This window comes from Onychomys torridus, chromosome 8 (assembly GCF_903995425.1).
Source record: "Onychomys torridus chromosome 8, mOncTor1.1, whole genome shotgun sequence".
Lineage (NCBI taxonomy): Eukaryota > Metazoa > Chordata > Mammalia > Rodentia > Cricetidae > Onychomys > Onychomys torridus.
In genome coordinates this window covers 90396192-90416248 of record NC_050450.1, presented here as the reverse complement: position 1 = coordinate 90416248, position 20057 = coordinate 90396192, and the positions used below count along the sequence as shown (strand labels likewise).

At 56.4% G+C, this 20057-nt stretch overlaps 2 protein-coding genes across 3 annotated transcripts; one reads left to right on the top strand and one right to left on the bottom strand.

Annotated features, from left to right (window-relative positions):
- The first annotated feature begins 1747 nt into the window (after positions 1 to 1747).
- On the top strand, positions 1748 to 11818 carry Fam171a2 (family with sequence similarity 171 member A2). Of its 2 annotated transcripts, none has more exons than XM_036196829.1 (8): positions 1748 to 2027; positions 5237 to 5464; positions 5688 to 5780; positions 8489 to 8647; positions 8731 to 8910; positions 9019 to 9135; positions 9253 to 9379; positions 9894 to 11818. In XM_036196829.1, the coding sequence occupies exons 1-8, from the start codon at positions 1910 to 1912 to the stop codon at positions 11341 to 11343; spliced, it is 2472 nt and encodes an 823-aa protein (XP_036052722.1). In that variant the 5' UTR covers positions 1748 to 1909; the 3' UTR covers positions 11344 to 11818. The 2 variants fall into 2 exon arrangements, with proteins under 2 accessions (XP_036052722.1, XP_036052723.1); XM_036196830.1 differs by having other exon boundaries at positions 9274 to 9379; positions 9894 to 11419.
- Positions 11819 to 11891: 73 nt separating this feature from the next.
- Grn (granulin precursor) lies at positions 11892 to 18246 on the bottom strand. Its single transcript, XM_036198113.1, is given in 14 exon segments — positions 11892 to 12352; positions 12440 to 12664; positions 12745 to 12978; positions 13181 to 13426; positions 13516 to 13613; positions 13757 to 13880; positions 14069 to 14104; positions 14106 to 14179; positions 14301 to 14436; positions 14537 to 14646; positions 15047 to 15131; positions 15249 to 15374; positions 15486 to 15630; positions 18095 to 18246. Coding segments are annotated over 14 exon segments (1812 nt in total). The 5' UTR covers positions 18127 to 18246; the 3' UTR covers positions 11892 to 12211.
- Positions 18247 to 20057: the final 1811 nt, after the last annotated feature.

Below are 20057 nucleotides of genomic sequence, written 5' to 3'. Positions count from 1 at the left end.
TGACTGGGGGTGGGGTCCTCTCGGGACGTCTCAGCTCCATCTCAACCCTGGGCAGCCTGCAGATGTCAGGAGTTCCTTGAATGGAGGTGGCCGAAGCCTCTCTGCTCCACAGATGGCTCCTGGCTGCTGACAGATTGTAAAGTTGGGTTGAGACCAACAAGATGAAACTCACACTAAAGCCTGTGTCAGGCTCCAAAAAAAATTGGTTACATAAGCACAGAACCGGGGAATATGGTTAGATGGAAATGTCTATTAAAAAGGAGGAGATGTGTGCAATCCCATCTACTCCTGGCTAGCTACTCCAGTCTGAAGTGGGAGGGTTGTGAGTTCAAGGACAGCTTAGGCTGCATGTGAGACAGTACCAAAAAAGGAGGAGGAAGATAGAAACGGATGGAAGAGGGGAGGGGGGAAGGAAAGAAGGAGGAGAGGAAGGAGGGAGGGAGGGGAAGACCTGGTGGCTTTTGTCCCCTTAAGTAGAGAGACCTACAGAGGGAAGCCTGCTGGGTCCTCTGGGGGTGGCCTTCCTTGTCCTAGGTCCCCTCGAGGGTAGTAGGTTGTACTGAAGATCTAACAGGGCAGAGGGGGGCGTGTGTGGTTAGATGAAAACCTGCCTACACAGAACAGAAGTGGAGTGATGATAACAACCAGAAATAATGAGAGAAAGCTTGTTTGGGGCAAGTCTTCAAATGTGGGGTTCGGTGACTGAGAAAGATCCAGTTTGCCGTTCATGGAGTGGGAACCAATGGGATGCTCTGTGGGAGAGAGATTTGCTTCCACGGTCCAAGACCTCTCTGGCCAGGTGACTCCTCCCAAAGAAGGGTCTGTTACTCCTCCCCCGACCAACAGCAGCCCATTTACTACACCTATGCTCCTGTCAGGCATGTGTTAGAGTTCCAGGAGCTGGCTGTGGAGACCAAGGTAGCTTTGAACTCACAGAGACGAGTGCTGTAATTAAAGGTTCTTGGCACCCCTGGCATCTCAACCACTCTACTAGGAAGAGATTATTATAATTGTCATTTTCTTTTATTTTATATTTATTTATTTAGGTTTTTCGAGACAGGGTTTCTCTGTGTAGCTTTGCGCCTTTCCTGGAACTCACTTGGTAGACCAGGCTGGCCTCGAACTCACAGAGATCTGCCTGCCTCTGCCTCCTGAGTGCTGGGATTAAAGGCGTGCGCCACCACCACCCCCCGGCTATAATTGTCATTTTAAAGGATAAGTGAGGTTGACCATGGCGGTTCACATATGAAATCCCAGCACTCAGGAAACCAAGGCGGGAAGATCGCCATGAGTTCGAGGCCAGTCTGGGCTACCTACTGAGTTGCAGACCACCCTGTTTTAAAAAACACAGTGAGGACCTGAAGGCTGTAAGGGACATACATGTCTTGCCTAGCTTGTCTCTGAATGGGAGACATGAGAGAGAGAGGCCAGACACGACCACAGGTCAACTTCTCAGTGCTGTCCCTGTGGGAGAAGGGGATTCTCACCCTTTAGAACCAAACCACACGCAGCCCTTAGGAGTAAGCGATAGCCATTCTCCAAACCCCGCCTCCCATTTGACACTACATCTCAAGAGCGCTCGAACCTCAACCCGGGTAATTGCCCCCCAATTGCCGCGCTCCCTTGCTGTTTGGAGTCTTGGGTTGCTGGGTGGGGGGCTGTCGGGTGGGCTGCAGGCAGAGCCGGGCCACGAGGGGGCGGTGCCCGCAGGCCCGCCGTGCCGGGCGCCGACTGCAGGGGGCGCTGGCGGCCGCTCCGGGCGGAGACAATCGAGCCGAGCGGGCGCCGCAGCCGGAGCGGGAGCCCAAGCCCGAGCTGCACAGAGCGGTGCAGAGCTGGGGCTGAGCGGGGCCGGCCGAGCGGGGCCGGGAGGCAGCGATGGACCGCTAGGGCCCGGCCGAGCCCCGCGATGCCGCCGCCGAGTGGCCCCGGCGTCCTCGCGCGGCTGCTGCCGCTGCTAGGGCTGCTGCTCGGCGGCGCCTCCCGGGCTCCCGGCAAGTCTCCGCCGGAGCCCCCCAGCCCTCAGGGTGAGTCTCGGCCGCGAGGGGGAGGCGATCGTGGGCCTGCGCCGGGTGATCGGCTACCACCGCTGGCCCCCTCTTCACGGTGCTAGTGACTTGGGGTGCATTCTGCTCCCAGGATGGGGGGGAAGGCGACCCGAGATCGGTGCTTCTGGGAGAGAGAACGGGGGACTGTTTGCTGCGGGGGTCTTGGGGAGACACAATGGGGAGGGCGAGGGTCTCCAGGCTCCGCGCCACCGCCTCCTCCGACTTGTTTTTCTCCCTCCTGGTCCGCGAGGCGCTGCAGCCCGAGCTATTGTCTGCGGAAGACACCCGCCCAGGGGCGGGCTGGGGCGGGCGCCCGCTCCGCAGCCCCCCGCGGGTCCCTAGCCGCGACCCAGGCTGGGTGGGGGCGCAGGCATCGGCTGCCACCCTGGGCCGGACGGGGGCTGGGAGCTTAGAGCTGGGCTGCAAGGGAGGAGGGGAGAGGGGGAGTGGGTGAGGCTGTGGGCGGGATTGACTGCTCGAATGAGGTTTTCACCCGGGAACCTGACAGCTTCCAGCCAGCCCCCCACCCCAGGTTTAGAATTTGGGGTGCATCAAATAAACACTGATCAGCTCATACTGGAGGGAGGGACTGCAGTGGTGGGGGACTGAGGGAAGGGTAATGGTGATTCCCAGCTTGAGGCGCGTGGCAAGGCTGTGGCCGCGGAGCCATGCTGAGCTGGCTGGCTGGCTGTAGGCAGCACCAGCTGAGCGGGCAGGTGTCTGGGTCCTTGTCCAGCCCGTCTCTTGCTACTACTCTCCTCTGCCAGCTTCCAGATCTTCCCCTCTTCATTTCGCTTCTCTCCCCCAAAGGAGGAGATCCTGACCCTCCTCAAGCCTAACCTGGCTCAGATAGGTGTGTGAGGTGGGGGTAGGGCTGGCCTCTGCGGTGAGAGCTGGACACCCTGACTCCACAGCTCACTCCTGGATGCTCTGGACCCCCATCCCTGCTTCCGTCTCCCACATTTCAGGTTCCTGCGCCACCACCCCACTACTGCTGTCCCTTTCCCTGCCTGTGGCTCCATCCTGAAACAGTGTTCGTTCCTTACACAGCCACTCTCCCCCCCCCAACCCCCCCCCCCCCCCCCGCAACACACACACCAGAAGCTAGCAGGAAAGGCGGCGGCGGGAGGGGGGGGGGAGTCTGGTTGAGGGAAGTAGGGTCCGGATGAAGGGAGGAGGTCGGATTTCCTCCTGGAATGAGGCAGGGCTAAAGTGGAGAGACCCAGCTTCTGCATGGAATGTCAAGGCTTGAGGGTAGGGAGAGATTTCCCTGTGCCTCAGTCTCCCCTGATTTCCCAGAGAAGAGGCCCAAGCTTCTTAGGAAGCTCCGCCCACAAGACTCTGCACCCCAGGGGAGGGAGGGCCCAGGGAATTAGCTGGAATAGAGCCAGGATGGGGGCTCTCTCAGGCAGCTGGCTGGGAGCCCAGGCTGTGGGGAAGAGAGAAATTGCTAGACACCCAGCCCACCTCCCGGCTTGGCACCGCTGCGCCTCCGGCCTTACCTGCCCACCTCTGTATTGTTTCCCCAGGCCCCTCCCTCTTCTGAGCCTTTGGCCCTTGAGCCCAAAGGCTTCCCTCAAGTGACGAAATTTCAGACTCCTGGACCCCCTCTTCCCAGCTGCTCTCTCCAGCTGTTCCTAGCCTAGGATAGGGCTGGGAGCAGTCAGGCCCTTTTAGCTTCTCAGAATTCCTACTGGGGCAGGAGGCTGCCACTCCTTGGAGAACCAGAGTGGAAGTGGGCAGAGTGGGTGCCCCACCCTGAAGAGCTAGACTCTGGCCTAGCCTGGAGAGGGAGGTGGGCTCTGGGAACAGCTGGATGGGATGCCAGGGGCAGGCGTGGTATCCTGCATTGGAAGCCTGAGATGAGACACCTGTCACTGTTGAGTGACGGGCTCCATAAAAGGTCTTCTTGGGGTTCTGTGACTGCCCACACCTCCTCCCCTTGCCCCAGCTGCCCTCAGCTCCAGAGTCCTTCTCTACCTGGGATTTTCACCGAGCACCCAGTGTATCCCCCACTTGCCTCCTGTGTCTGAACCTCTCCATCTATGACATTCAGTGGGAAGGCAGGGGTGGGGCATGGTCTGGAGGGAGAAGTTGGTGCTGAGTGGAAACGGTTAGGTGGCGGAGGCCGCCTGAGGAAATCCATGAGAGTAACTCAAGGCCTCATTACCCCATCCAAACCCAGAGCACCTCATTTCCAGGGCCAATATGACCGGCTTATCCTGGAGGCGGGGATCACAGATAGCCTGGGAATCTGGAAGCTTTATGCTTCCTTCCCAATCCCCTCCACAGTATTGTCCCGTGGGCCTGGGTCTGCTTCCCATGCAGCCCTTCCTCACCAGGGCCCCAGCTCCCTTGCCTGATCTCCTGGGAGGAATGAGGGCGTTGCCATGGTGACTGACTGTCGCTGACCAGCTAATAGACTCCAGGGGAGGGATCAAGATACTTGTTTGGGCTTAGGAGCTGGGGCAGGTCCCTAAATTTGAAGGGAAACAGATTTTTGGAGGGATTCCGGACAGAGAATGAGTAGGTAGGAATGACCTAAGATAGCTTAGCATCTTAAGTTTTTCTTTCTTTCTTGAGAACGCAAATGAGGACCCAGATCCCATCCTCCCTCCAACTTACCTGATCTTGACCTTCTCCCTCTTCACCTGAAGCTCCTCATTCCCCGCTGACTCATTCTTGGCCTTTCTTCTCCTCCCCATAGACATTGGTCTCTTAGGGTCAAGTGGCCAAATATTTATATTCTAGAAGTAGACTGTTAGGCCTGAAGCTCCGATTTCTCACTTAACTGTAGTGCAAGAACTTACACTTTCTGAGCCTTGCTGTCTTTATCTGTAAAATGGGCTGAGGGCATATTTTGGCAAACAGAGCATTTTCTTTGGCTGTAAGATGTATTCTTATTTTGGAAACCAGTAAGAATGGGGGAAATGCTGTCAAAGTGTAATGATGACATCATTCATCATAGACACCACCTGAGCTCAGAAACCTGAAAGTGTGCATGGGCTAGAGCTGGTGAAACGGCCTGAGCTCGGACTGCTGGCTTTGGCAGAGAGCATCGCTCACTGATTGAACTCGGTGCTGAGAGCCTGGATTTGATACCTAGCACTGTGCTGGAGTCAGCCCCCAAACTTCTCCCCACTATTCCCCCTTTTCATCCTCACTCCCTTCACCCCATCTTCCCACAGAGATCCTGATCAAGGTACAGGTATATGTGAGCGGGGAGCTGGTGCCCCTGGCCCGGGCCTCAGTAGACGTGTTTGGGAACCGCACTCTGCTGGCTGCTGGTACCACGGACTCAGAGGGCGTGGCCACACTACCCCTCAGTTACCGCCTGGGCACCTGGGTGTTGGTCACTGCTGCCCGCCCCGGTTTCCTCACCAACTCCGTGCCATGGCGTGTTGACAAGCTGCCGTGTGAGTGCAGGGGCAGGTGGAGGGGGTGGGGCCAGAACAGCAGCTGACCCACCATCAGCCCCTTCCCAAAATAGTCCTTGGGGGTGGAGGGGGCAGCTTCCCAGCAGCAGCTGCCTGGGCTGGGGCATACAGAAGGGGCTGGGGAGGATGAAGCCACTAGGATGCAGATGAAGTGCATCTAGGGAGTGCTTCTTCTAGAGCTGACAGGCCATCCTTCTTGCAGTATACGCATCCGTCAGCCTCTACCTGCTCCCAGAGCGCCCAGCCACCCTCATCCTCTATGAGGACCTTGTACACATCCTCCTAGGCTCTCCAGGTAAGCTATATACCCTGCTGTTCAGTCCATAGCTCCTCTCCCTTCCCTGACCTGTATGCAGAGACCCTCTGCTTCTTCACACAGTAGCTGGGTGTCCTTGGGCAAGTCACTCACCCTTTCTGAGCAGTACTTGATGTATGTATAAGATGTGGAAAGATAATACATCATCAAATTAAGGTTTAAAAAATTGCATCAGATGTGCTAAGAGAAAAAAAAAACAGGTGTTCAATAAATATTTATAGTTTATTTGGGGCTTTCTGTACTTTCTATTCTTCTCCAAGTCCCACCTCCCTGACCTGTTTATCTCCAGTGGATCTTCATGTATCTGTCATGCACTTACCTGGTGCCTGGCTGTTCTGAGGCCGTGAGGGCCTTCCACAGCAGCTCAACATCTATCAGTGGTCTGGAGCAATCCTTAGTGTTCCTTGTCTCTATGCACAGGCCTTCGGTCTCAGCTCATATTCTGCTCTGTGCCATGCGGATGGCTGGTGTCGGGACACAGGGGTGAGGGAAAACACACCCACAGCCCACCTCATGGTCATAGGCAAATGGGAAGACAGACGAACGCCCCTGCAAATCCTGGGAGAGTGTACAGAGCGGGCAGACAGTGGCAGAAACATCCCTCACCTTTGGGGGAAACCCAGTGGGGCTAATAAAAGGGGCGGAGGGCTGTGTGGCCTGGGGGTGGCAGGCGAGGCGAGGCACCTGGCTGGAGAGAGTTAGGTGACTTGGCAGGCAAAGGGGCAGTGGGGGCTCAGTGTGCTTTCTGGCCAGTACTGCAGACCTATACTACAGTGGGTTCGGCCCCTCCCCAGTTTAAATTCTTACGGAATCCTTATTGACAAATTGCTAGTTTGCCATCTTGGGCTCACTGACGCCGTATCAGAGGCCTCCAATGCTGCCAAGGATTCCAAAATGCCAAATGGATCTTTATCCCAGTACTTCTGCCCTCTCATGACTTCCACAGCTCAGGGTGAAGTGCAGAGCTCTTCAGAGCTGACAGTATCCTGCAGGACCAGCAACCACTACCCCCTTGTAGCCTGTGACCTCTGGGCCTTTCTCCTGCATGTCTCCAAGCAAGCCCACTCCCTTTCTCCCTTACCTACAAAACTCCAGAGGGTGGGCCAGGCTCCCAACATTTAGTTGGGATGGGCTTGTGTGGAGAGATGTGGGGTGACAAGGCCAGGCTCCAGGACGATGGTCCTGATATGGTGTTTGAAGTTCTGGCTCCATTTCTGCATCTATAAAATGGAGTTGATACCTCAGGGGCTGCTAGGCTAATTAAGGGAGTTACTATACATAGCCTGCTTAGGACAGTATCCAGAATATCTTGAAGTTTAATAAATGTTACCTATGACCACACTGGATTGGAATTCTGTTTATATGTCTGCTCCCTCGGCCCCAACACACACACACACACACACACACACACACACACACACACACACACACATGCACGCACACCACTGTAAGCTAATGTGTGTCTATCTAAATGGAAATGATCTGGGGCTGAAGAGATGGCTCACTGCTGAAGAACCCTTGTTGCTCTTCCAAGTACTAGAGTCCTATTGGATTCCAAGTACCAGCATGGTGCCACACAAACTACCTTGTCCCAGGAAATCTGACGCCCTCTTCTGGCCTCTGAGAGCACTGCACACATGTGGTGCACAGACATACATACAAACAAAATACACATAAAAACAAAGGAAAAATATATACTTCTTTTGTCTGTTTGTTTTTCAAGACAGGTTTCTTTGTATAGGCTTGGTTGTCCTGGAACTCACTCTGTAGACCAAGCTGGCCTCAAACTCAGAGATCTGCCTGCCTCTGCCTCCTCAGCGCTGGGATTAAAGGCATACACCACCATCACCCGGCCGGGAAATTTTAAAAAGATCAAATTCCCCCGTTCCTCAGCCACACACTTTGGCCACTTTTTTTGAGACAGTAGCTCAGAACTCTAGTTCAGTCTGGCCTAATACTTCTGCTGTAGACGCCCGAGTGCTGACATTATACATGTGTGCCACCGGGTCAGGCTCACCAGCCATGTGTATCCAGTGGGCACTAAATGGGCAGCATCCTAGCAGAAAATTCTAGAGAAACTGTAAAGAACAGCACATACTATACTGTGAGAATGAAGACAGGGGATCTTCTAGTCAGCTCAGTATCCCAGGACCTAACTCAAATGCCTGCCACTCAGAAGACGCTGTTAGCCCAGGACATGGTTGTCGTGTGTGTGTGTGTGTGTGTGTGTGTGTGTGTGTGTGTGTGTGTGTGTATTTCTACACACCATGTGCATTCAAGAGCCTATGGAGGTCAGAAGAGGGTGTTGGGTTCCCTGGAACCAGAGTCACAGATGGTTGTGAGCTGCCGTGTAGGTGATGGGAATAGAACTCAGGGCCTTTGCGGGAGCAGTCAACTCTCTAAGCCATTGTGCCTCCTCTTCAGCCCCACGACCCTCATCCTTTTATAAGTTCACAGGGAAACTTAAGAGAAAGCAAGACATTTGTGGAAGGTCACACACACAGTCACCAGACATGGAGGTTTCAGTACCACATCCCTTCAAATTAACAATCCATGATTACCCATTTCTCTCTATCACCACCCTGGCCTTTTCAGTTGGCCTAACCCAGTGGTTCCCCTTTTTTTTTGGATGTTTGCATTCTGCTTTGGTCGGGGCCAGGCTACCATAGTGCCTGCTTTCCATCCAGGTGCCCGCTCCCAGCCCTGGGTGCAGTTCCAGCGCAGAGCTGCTCGCCTGCCTGTCAGCTCTACCTACAGCCAGCTTTGGGCTTCGCTCACACCTGCCAGCACCCAGCAGGAAATGCGGGCTTTCCCCGCCTTCCTGGGCACCGAGGCCTCCAGCTCAGGTAGGCCATGTCCTGAATGTAGAGGGGAGACTCCGTCCTTCCCTAGGGACTTAGCCATTAGTGCCAGTGTCCTCTTCCCTCAGGCAATGGCTCCTGGCTGGAGCTGATACCCCTGGCTGCTGTGAGTGTACACCTGCTAACGGGCAATGGGACAGAGGTGCCGCTCTCAGGCCCCATTCACCTTTCCCTGCCAGTGCCCTCAGAGCCTCGTGCCTTGGCTGTGGGCACCAGCATTCCAGCCTGGAGATTTGACCCTAAGAGTGGTAAGTGTTAGGGGCAGGGCTGCAGGAGGTTGGGGAAGGAATGTGGGGCTTAGGTTAGAGGTGACGGAACATTGACTTTGATAAACAAACTCCTCTGGCCTCTTTCAGGGCTGTGGGTACGAAACGGCACCGGTGTGATTCGGAAGGAAGGCCGACAGGTCTACTGGACTTTTGTCTCCCCACAGCTGGGGTACTGGGCAGCCGCTATGGCTTCCCCTACGTCTGGTGAGATTGGTGGGGTAGTGGGGCAGTAGGCAGTGGGGCAGTGGTGGGAGGAGAGGCCGGGAGAGCTCAGGCCCTGTGAAAGGCAGGAAGGGCATCCTAAGCCCTTGCCTGGCACAGGGCTGGTTACCATCACCTCAGGCATTCAGGACATTGGCACCTACCACACCATCTTCCTGCTGACCATCCTGGCCGCTCTAACACTGCTGGTTCTCATTCTGCTGTGTCTACTGATATACTACTGCCGGTGAGTGCTCCCGAGACCCACCCGCCTTATCTCCCAGGATCCCTGCACTGGGGTCCCAAAGATGCAGAAAACACAATTCTGATCCTCAACGGGCTTCCAGGAAGAAACAGAAATACAAGAGCTAAGACCGGAGAGGCTGGTGGCTTTACAGGGAGGGGTGACAGATGGCAGGACCCGCGGGCCTTGCCCCTTGCAGAAACTGTCCAGCTGCTCCAACCAACCCAACTCTCACTCCCAGGGGACCCCCCCCCCCCAGAGCAGGCACTCCAGCTGGTTTACATGCCAAAGCGTTACCGAGTTTACCCCATGAAGTTGAATGGATGAAGCTCCTGGATGTGTTTCTACAAAAAGCTTCCAGGCATCATCCAGCGTCCCTCCCTCCCCACATCTATCTCGAAAATTCCAAGCATCATCCACTATCTATCCACTATTCATCCCTTGTGTTGGCAAACCGTGGGGGTTAAGGAGACCTTTGCTTTCAGCATTCCTGAGGTCTTGTCTTCCTCCTCTCCAGGAGACGCTGCTTGAAGCCACGACAACAGCACCGCAAGCTGCAGCTCTCTGGCCCCTCGGACAACAAACGAGATCAGGCCACCTCGATGTCTCAACTCCATCTCATCTGCGGGGGACCCCTGGAGCCTACATCTTCGGGAGACCCCGAGGCCCCGCCCCCAGGCTCTCTACACTCGGCCTTCTCCAGCTCCCGGGACTTAGCATCCTCCCGAGATGATTTCTTCCGTGCCAAACCGCGCTCCGCCAGCCGTCCGGCCGCCGAGCCTCCTGGTACGCGCAGCGGCGACGGTGCCGGGCTCAAGAGCGCCCGCTCCGTCGAGGGTCCCGGAGGGCTGGAGCCCAGCCTGGACGAGTACCGGCGGGGTCCCGCGGGGGCCGCGGCCTTCCTGCACGAGCCTCCCTCGCCGCCGCCGTCCTTCGACCACTATCTAGGCCACAAGGGGGCGACCGAGAGCAAGACCCCTGACTTTCTGCTGTCGCAGTCGGTGGACCAGCTGGCACGGCCGCCGTCCCTCAGCCAGCCGGGCCAGCTCATCTTCTGCGGCTCCATCGACCACCTCAAGGACAACGTGTACCGCAACGTCATGCCCACCCTGGTGATCCCCGCACACTACGTGCGCCTGGGCGGCGAGGCGGGCGCCGTGGGAGTGGGCGACGAGGCCACCCCCCCGGAAGGCTCGGCCGCCGGCCCCGCGCGTCCTTTCCCTCAACCCGACCCCCAGCGCCCGCTGATGCAGGGCCACGCGGGTGCGGGGGGAGACGGCGGCGGCGGCGAGGGCTGGGGCGGCGGGCGCTCCGCACCGGTCAGCGGCTCGGTCACCATCCCCGTGCTGTTCAACGAGTCCACCATGGCGCAGCTCAACGGCGAGCTGCAGGCTCTGACCGAGAAGAAGCTGCTGGAACTGGGCGTGAAGCCTCACCCGCGCGCCTGGTTCGTGTCCCTGGACGGGCGTTCCAACTCGCAAGTGCGCCACTCCTACATCGACCTGCAGGCGGGCGGCGGTGGCCGCAGCACCGACGCCAGCCTGGACTCGGGCGTCGACGTGCACGAGGCTCGGCCGGCGCGTCGCCGGCCCCCACGGGAGGAACGAGAGCGCGCGCCGCCGCCCGCGCCGCCGCCGCCGCCCGCGCCCCCGCGCCTGGCGCTCAGCGAGGACACGGAGCCCAGCAGCAGCGAGAGCCGTACGGGCCTCTGCTCGCCCGAGGACAACTCGCTAACGCCCCTACTGGACGAGGTGGTGGCGCCCGAGGGTCGGGCGGCCACGGTACCCCGGGGTCGGGGCCGCAGCCGTGGGGACAGTTCCCGCAGCAGCGCCAGCGAGCTACGGCGCGACTCGCTCACCAGTCCGGAGGACGAGCTGGGGGCGGAGGTGGGCGACGAGGCTGGCGACAAGAAGAGCCCGTGGCAGCGGCGGGAGGAGCGGCCGCTAATGGTGTTCAACGTCAAGTAGCGCGGCCCGGGGATCGGCCGCCGCCCCTGCCGCCAGGGCAGGTCCCCAGAGTGCGCGCCCCGGGGTGCTGCGGGGGCACGCGCTCTTAGCCGGGAGAAGGGTTCTGAGCCCGTCTGTGGTATGTGCTGGGGGAGTGTCTTGGGAAGGGACCCTGGATCGCCTCTGAGCAGAGGGAGGTGGGAGGGGCCCGGTCCCCCATGGGAGGGGCTGGGGAGGAGGGCTGGGGTGGGGAGCAGTGCCTGTATAAACGTGGCTGTACATAGAAAGATCTATTATGGGCGAGCAGGAGGGGCGACCCAGCTTCAGCTGCTAGGGTGAGGGCTGGGAAGGGAGGGTCAATCTCTGTGGACCCTTGGGAGGGAAGGGGTGCTGCTTGGATGTCACAGGGCTGGTGGCTGGGGTGGTCCTGGGGACTAAGGGGTAATGTGATGGTGACGCTCTAGACACAAAAATACAAAGCTGGTGAGGTTAAAGATGTTATGTGTGAGTGTTTCTGTGGGGGATGTTGACACCGGAGGACCCCAGAGCACCAAATCAGACACCGCTAAGAAAGTGTATAAACTTTATTGGAGCAAACACACGCACACGTGCGTACATACACACAAGCAAGCTCACACAATACCTGTGGATCGGGAAGAGCACCTGGCCACAAGGTCCACAGAAATCTGAAGAAATGGCAGTTTGAAATGGGGCTTTTTCCACAGCCTTCTTTGCATAAAAGGTCTTAGTTTGAGGCCCCATCTCCCATGGTGATGGGGTGACTCAGAATGGGTAGGTCTAGAGGAAGAGGTGCTAGGGAGGCCTGAGTGGTGGATACCCTCTGATCAGGGTCCCAGGGCTGTGGAGTTCCTTAGTCTTTAGCCCCTTCTTATAGCAGCGGTCTTGGGGCTGGATTCTTCAAAAACATGTCCCAGCGAAAGGTCTTCTTTTGCAGCAAACACTTGGTTCCCTTGGTTGAACAGTGGAAGCCAATAGGGCAACAGTGACGCCCATCTACACAGCAGGTGCCCTGGATGGTCAAGGGAGAGTGAGTACTGGACAAGGCAGAACCCAGCCCATGGCCATACCCAGCCCCAGGTTCAAGGATGGCACTGACCTTTAGGTAGGGACAGCAGGCCCACTCTCCTAGGTGGTCTCTACAACAGGTCTGGTCATCGTGGCAGAAATGCCCTTCCCCACACTCCACACTCCCAATGTGAGGGCCAATGGTCAGGTGGGCAGCAGGCTGGATGGACTCCACCTCCTTCTCACAGGTTCTGGCCTTCACATTGCAGGTATATCCAGCCGGGCAGCAATGCTGATGATCTTCACAGCACACAGCCTGGGAGCAGTGGAATGGCATCACACTGCTTAGCCCAAGAACACAGCTCCCTTCTCCCAGGGCAGTGGGCGGAAACTCACATGGGGTAACTGGCAGCAGGCCCAGCCTTCCCTCAGGCTAGGGCAGCAGGTCTGCCCTATTGGACAGCTGATGTGCTGGTCACAACCGTTGTCCTCACTTAAGGACAGAGATGTGTGGTGGGCGGGCATCTTCTCCAGGCTAGCCACTATTCTGTCTCCATCTTGACAGTACCCCTCAGTTGTACATGTGAAACCATGTGGGCAGCAATGCTCGTGGTCTAAGCAGCAGACAGCCTAGGGGTGGGCAGAGAAGAGGGTTCTACCAAGGGCCTATGGGAGGCCTGCCCACAGCTCCTCCAGCTGGGGACAGATCACAGCACAGGGTACCACCCTGGACTAGGCGGAATGTAGACAAATAAAGCAACAGGACTCCTGCCACCCACCTGCCAAGGTCAGGATGCCCCCCCCCCACGCTGCTGACCCCCTATCCTTGTACCTCTGGGGCAGGACAACAGCCCCAGTCCCCAGAACTGAGTCTGCAGCAGGTATTCCCAGGAGGACAGGTGGTGAAGTCATCACAAGGGACATCACTCGTGTAGGCTTTTGGGTGTGGCAGGTTGAGAAAAGCTGTGATCTTCTTCATCCAGGGTACGTGGAGGGCTCCCATTTCACAGGTTCCTGTCTCTGTGTGACACTCAAACCCTGTCGGGCAGCAGTGTATGTGGTCGTCACAGCACACAGCCTACGGTGGACAGAGAAAGGCCGAAAAGCACTGGAGCCAAGCTAGCCGCCCCCTCTGCTTGGACCCATATGCCCACTGCTCCCCGGTACCTTGGTAAAAGGACAGCAGCCCCAGGCCCCAGTGGTGAGGTGGCAGCAAGTGTATCCATCTGGGCAGCTCACCTCCATGTCACACTTCACCTCCATCACTGTAGGCAGAAGACACACACGTCATCACACTTGCCCGGTCCCTCCACGCAACCATCGACACCCACCCCCACACCTGTTTCTGGACCTGAGCCGAGCCCCCCTTTATTGAGCAGATGAAATGGAGTCCAGCCTGCCCCTGTACCTGGATATCCATGCAGCCTGGTCAGGAGGTCCGAGGTGTAGTCCTTGGCTAGGCACTTACTCTGGATCAGGTCACATACCGTGTCGTGAGGACAGCAGTGCAGATGGTCGGAACAGCAGATGGCCTAGGTCGGGACAAATAGGGGTCTCTGAATTCCAGTCTTTAGTGAGCAAGCCAGGCTGATGACTGATACTGCCCCAATCTCCCACGAGGGGGCAGCATGGGCCTTGAGGCGCCCAGCAATCAGCCCAGCTCCTGGAGCCCCCTTGTAAGGATATGTGCAGGCCCAACTAGCTCCAGCCCTTTACTCACGTTGGGCATGGGACAGCAGCCATACTTTCCAGTAGGGCAGCTCGCAGCAGGTAGAATCATCAGGACACTGGGTCTGTGCATCCGGACACACCACAGAATCATGCCAATCCACTGAAAGGAATAAGGCGTGAGGCAGGAGAAGCTGCCAGGATGGAGGGGAACTTCTTTCCAGCCAAGAGTTAAATGTGGCTTCACCCCCAAGTGCTAGCTGGATGGTCTGCCACCTCCTCACCTGCCCTGTTGGTCCTTTGTGCAGGGAATTTCCTTAATAGCTCGTAGGTGCCCACAGAACTAATGCACCGTGTATGAGCCAGGTCACAGGTGGACCCTTGGGGACAGCAATGTACTCTGTCTTCACAGCAAGAGGCCTGAGAAGAGATAGATGGTCCATAATCCATCTTCTTCGGCTCCAGCTCCCAGCTCTACCCCCACTACCCATGAGTCACCCCCACTTCCCCACACCTGTACCTGGGGAATGGGGCAGCATCCCCAGGAACCGTCAATCATAATGCAGCAGGTAGAAGAGTCAGGGCATTCGAATTTGCTATCCGGGCACTGGATAGCACCCACGGGGTTACCTGCAGATGGGAGAATCCGGGATTCCATCAATCCAGTCAGGAAAGGTCACTCCTCATCACTAAAGTTCCCAGCATCATCACTAAAGGAACTGCAGGCTCAGCCACAGGAGGTCTAACAGCTGGGACCAGGACTTAGGTGACCGCCTAAGATCCCAAGCCACCCTCCCCACAAGCTAGACCCCACTTTGGAGAGATGATAGAGGCATCCAGTGAAAGTGGGCAGCGGGTGGGGAATCACCCCAGCATGGCCTCTCCAGGTCCCACAACACCTGCCTGTCCCCCTGTGCTCTCAGAACTGCCCCTCTGTTCAGAGCAGAACAGGAATCAGGACCGCCCAGGCAGCTGGGCTCCTGGGCATTTCGGGTACCACACAATGCCCCCATCCCGTGCCCTACAGCACCTGATTTTCGGAAGCAGGTTGTCCCATTGGTGCTACAGTGGAAGCCCGGGGGGCAGCAGTTGTAGCCATCACCACAAGATACACCCTGCGGGACAGAGAAGCCTGTGTGAGCAAGACCCTTTTGCCTGGGGCTAGCAGAGTGAAGGAAAGTGGTCAATGCAGATCTTAAGCACCGCCCCCCTCGGGCCAATAGCACCCTCACCTGAGGGAAGGGGCAGCAACTGGACGTCCCTGACACAGTGAGGAGACACGAGTAGCCAGAAGGGCAGTGGCTATGGCTTTGACAGGAGCCACTTAGAGGATGGCTCATTACTACCGGCAATGTTTCCTGGAAAGAAGAGATGACATAAACCAGAGTATCTGCGGCAATCCTCTTCTGGCCAACCCAAGGTAGCCCTTCAGAAGGCTCAGGCTGCCAGCTGGGGCGTGAGACACTCACCAGAAGAGGGTTGCAGCAGCTGTATTTGGCTCCTTCCGGGTCCGGGCAGCAGGCAATAGAGCAGAGCTGACCATCTGGACACTGTGTTCCAGCCACCAGCCCTGCCACTAAGGCCAGCCAGCTTACCAGGATCCACATGATCTGCCTGCAAATGCCAAGGGAAGTCTGGCAGCCATCTTAAGCCTATGCCACCTTCTATTCTGAGGCCATGCACTTCCCTGTGCCCAGGCCAAGGCATGACATGCATTGGATTTATTGAATCCTCTCAACAAGTGAACAGGAAGGCAAGTCGATGCGCTGCCGGAGTCAGCGTGTCCCACCCTGCATGCACACACTTGCACCAGCTCGCACACACTGTGAGCATGAATGCTGGCATGAACACAAGTGTTGATTCATGTCCTCACACACGGCCTATCACCTGACACTATGGGTGAGTGGAGAGGAGCGGAGTTGTGCCGGTCAGGAAGGCATGTGGCTTTGATCTGAGACTATCAGCTAACTGGGAGGCACAGGAGACTTCCGTGGCCACAGGAGGACAGCCAGCCTCACCTTCCTGCCTAGTGCGAACTCCCACATGTGCCTTCCAAAGGCCTTTGGGGAAACAGTTGTCACATGATCATATGGGAAACCAAGGGAGTGAGAAAGTTGTGCAAACGGAAGTACAGTGGCCAGAGGTGTCTGGGCTGCCGTCCCACAGGCCAGCCACTGCCTGCCCACAACTGTCTCCTCCCCTCCCAGGGGAAGGGCACACAGAGGCTGGGTTAGCCTCAAAGCTAGCTTCATAATGACCCCTCCCCAGCATTAATAGCCTCTCCCCCCAAAAGGGGCCATCACCAGGGCCCCTTTAGACTCCTCCAACATCCCACCTATCTCTTCCTACTCAGAAATCGAAACTCAGCTGCAAGTGCCCCTGTGCCTCAGCAGGAGGAACTGAGCCTCTCACTTCCCTAATAAGCCTTTTCCCAGCTCAGCTAGCCTACCTCCAACCCAGAGTAAGGCTACCCTGCCTCAGACAGCAAAACCAGCAATATTCAAAGACCCTCTGGGGAGCCGCTCTCTTCCCCTGCTGTGTTTCTCTGCAACAACTGTCTGTGCAAAGCAGTAATCATAATATTACTTTCACTTTCCAGATCCATGCCCAAGTATCAAGTCAGAGAAAACAGACTGAGGATACTGGACCTGCGTCTATATGTCAACTGACATCCCTGGACATTGCCAGGGAATGGACACTAAGTTTCAGTGGCCAGAGGTATAAACAGAGGGAAGGGGCAGAGTATCTATGTCCCAGACAGGTGACCTATGCAGGATAGAAATAGGCTGGGTACAGGGGGGAGGGGGTGACACACGCCTTTAATCCCAGCACTCAGGAGGCGGAGGCAGGCGAGTCTCTGTGAGTTCAAGGCCAGCCTGGGCTACAGAGTGAGTTCCAGGACAGCCAGGGCTACACAGAGGGATCCTGTCTCAAAAAAAAAAAAAAAAAGAAAGAAAGAAAAGAAAAAAATAGGGTGGGTATAGGAACCGTGTAGAATTTGCACTTGTACTAGTCCTGGAAGTGACAGTGATTGATTGCTGAGGGCCTCAGAAACTGTTCCCTGTGTCTCAGTTCATCAATCTCTGTGTGAACACTGGTGGCCATAGAAGGTGAGAAATCCCTACCGCCCAGACCTCAAAGCTTCCGCCAGGCACATTAGGCTGTCTTGAGAGGCTGAGGTGGGCAGATTGCAAGTTCCGGACCAACTTGGGCTACAGGGTGAAAGTGAGGCCAGCCTGGGCTACATAGATCTGTTCGCCGCAGCCCCCTTCCCCCCCATTTCCTTCTCTAGTTTTCAAATCCCTCTCCCCTAACTCAAAGAATATCCCAGAGGTCGTCGCCTGGCCAGATTAGAATGGGGTAGGGGAGTCCTAATTCTCCTCATTAGGATTTGGGGGTGGTGACCCCCTGGCCACCTCTACACCACTAACCAAAGGACAGGAGCCTTTCAAGGCCCTATCTTCGAAATCTTCCACTAGGTGGCACCCCCCAACTCCGAGTGTCAAGGGGAGATGAATTTCCCAAAAGGTGGGCCAATCGAGCTGCGGAGCAGGGAAAAGTGGCAGGGAGAGGCGGAAGTTAGCTCTCTCACCCTCCAGAAAGGAAGTACGGTAGACACAAGCCAGGGATTCGGCCACCACGCCCAAGTCCTGCTCCCAATCCCTCTGAGCTCTGGGACCAAGGGCGGGAGATCCCCACCCACCACAGGCCACCGCGGAGACCACTCGCCGCACCAGCAGGAGAAAGAGCCGGGATCCGGAGACAGAGGTGGGAGGCACAGACAGAGTAAAGCTGGCCCAAGAGGGGTGGTTCCTGCTCTGGAGAAAGGCCTTCGGCCTTCTGACATGCTGGGCAAGGGGAGCCTTTCATTGGGGGTGTCTACAACTGCTCCCACCCCTCCCAAATGGAAAAGAAAGAAAGAAACCCTCGTTAGTGCATCAGAAAACCCTAGGAGATTTTCAAGAGGCAGGTCTTCTCTTGTCTCTGAGCTGAGACGCCAGGGGAGACTCAATTGTATAGCAGCCTGGCCAGGCCTCTGGACAGTAGCCGGGGCGATGTCTGCAACGGGTCCTCCTACCTGCTTCGGGGTCCGCGCTCCCTGGGAGGCATCTGGCGGTCAGCTCCTGGACTAGGGTTTGGCCGCGCGATGGCCCGCCCACCTCAGTTTCCATTAGCCGAGGGTCGGGGATCCGGGGCTTCCATTGGTTACTTGTCTACATAGAGGCGGGACTCTCCAGGAATGCTGTGTTTCTTTTCTACTCAATTCTCAGTCCTCCTCCCTTTCCTCTCTCTCCCCACACCCCATTTCTAGGGATCATGTGACTAGACAATCATATGACACTAGAGCCCGCCTCCCCCAGAGTAGCGCTGGCTGGTCCGGTTGCTTCCCACCTCCACCCCCCGGGTCCTGGCGGCGCCTGGCGGGGTGTTCTGGAGATGGAGCTTCACGTGCCTAAGGCCACCGACAGTTAAGAGGGCTGCCTCCAGGGCGCGTGTTCAAGGTCGTTTACAGAATAGCGTCCGCTTCTGGATCGGGACAGTTGCACATTCACTGTCTTTTCACGCTAGGCAGCCGGGACTCGGCACAAGCTAAAAGATGGTTATGAGGGTGAAGATAAACAGTCCCTGCGTTTGGTTGAGAGACTAGCTTACACTAAATCTAATACACGTTCAAGGGCGAGTACCAGGCGCTATAGATGTGTGTAGGGAGGAGGCAGGCGATTGGCTCAAGGTGGGGGAAGAAGAGATGTAGATCCACGTTTGAACTATCCAAGAGATAGCGCCACATAGAGCTGAATCTGAAAGAATTTTAAGAGGCTGGTTAGGCGGGCCCCAGGGACTTAGGAAGAGGCTAGGAGACTAGGTAGGAAGTACCCCACCTCTAGCAAGGGTTGAAAGCCACATTCAAGGTAAGGGCATTGGGCTAAGTATGTGGCGTGGGCTGGTGGAACAGGCTGGTGACTGTCAGGGGGAAGAGGCTACCTAGTTTCAGCTGCTCCCACCTTCTAGGAATTGCCATGGTGGGTAAATAGATTTTAACAGTAGAACAGACTAGCCACAAACCAGAGCCAGGCTGCTGAGTGCTAAAGGGCCTGGGCCAGCCAGAGACGCCTGAAGCGGCGTCTGACCTGGAAGAGGACAGGCCCGAGGAAAGGCAGTGTGTGTGTGAAAGACAGGTCCTCTATGTGGAGCAAAGAGCTTGACTGGGAGGCCACTCAAGGGCATGGGGACAGCCATACAAATAAATTCAGGACGGTGAGTCTTGCATAGAGCAGAGCAGAAGAGTCGTGGGATTCTGTGGCGGACTTCTTGGGCTAGAGCTACAGGAGTCCCCGAAAGTGGAGACCAATGTGGAGAATCTAGGGTAATTCGTATAGGCGTCCCTTCTTGTATCACCAGACTATAGCTTACATATAGTGAGACATACCCACGCTCAGGCAGGGGAGTTGCTTAACCAGGGCTTGGAAGCCAGTCCCAGCAACATTGCAGCTCTGAGTCAGGGTCTCCTGTGTTCCAGACTAGCCTCCAACTTGATATGTAGCTGAGGATGATCCAGAACCATCTCATTTCTCTCCCCTACCTTCCAAGAGCTGGGACTGCTTCCAAGGCAGCCATGCTTAGTTTCAGTGGTGCTGGGATCAAACCCAGGGCCTTGTGCATGCTAGGCAAACACTATCAACTGAGCTGCATCCCAGGCCCAGGACTGCCTCATAAGAAAGTGGGAAAAGGAAAATTATATTCTGGGGCTACCTTTTTGTTTGTTTGTTTTTTGAGACAAGGTTTCGCTGCGTAGTTTTGGGGCCTGTCCTGGATCTCCCTCTGTAGACCAGGCTGGCCTCGAATTTACAGAGATCCTCCTGCCTCTGCCTCCCAAGTGCTGGGATTAAAGGCGTGTGCCACCATCACCCAGTGAATATTCATTTTTTTTTGTGTGTATCGTGTTTGCATTCCTCTTACATGGTGAAATTTTGAGAAGATTCTCATTCTCCCCATCCTCATCAACTCTTTTTTTTTAAGATAGGGTCTCAGCTGGGCGGTGG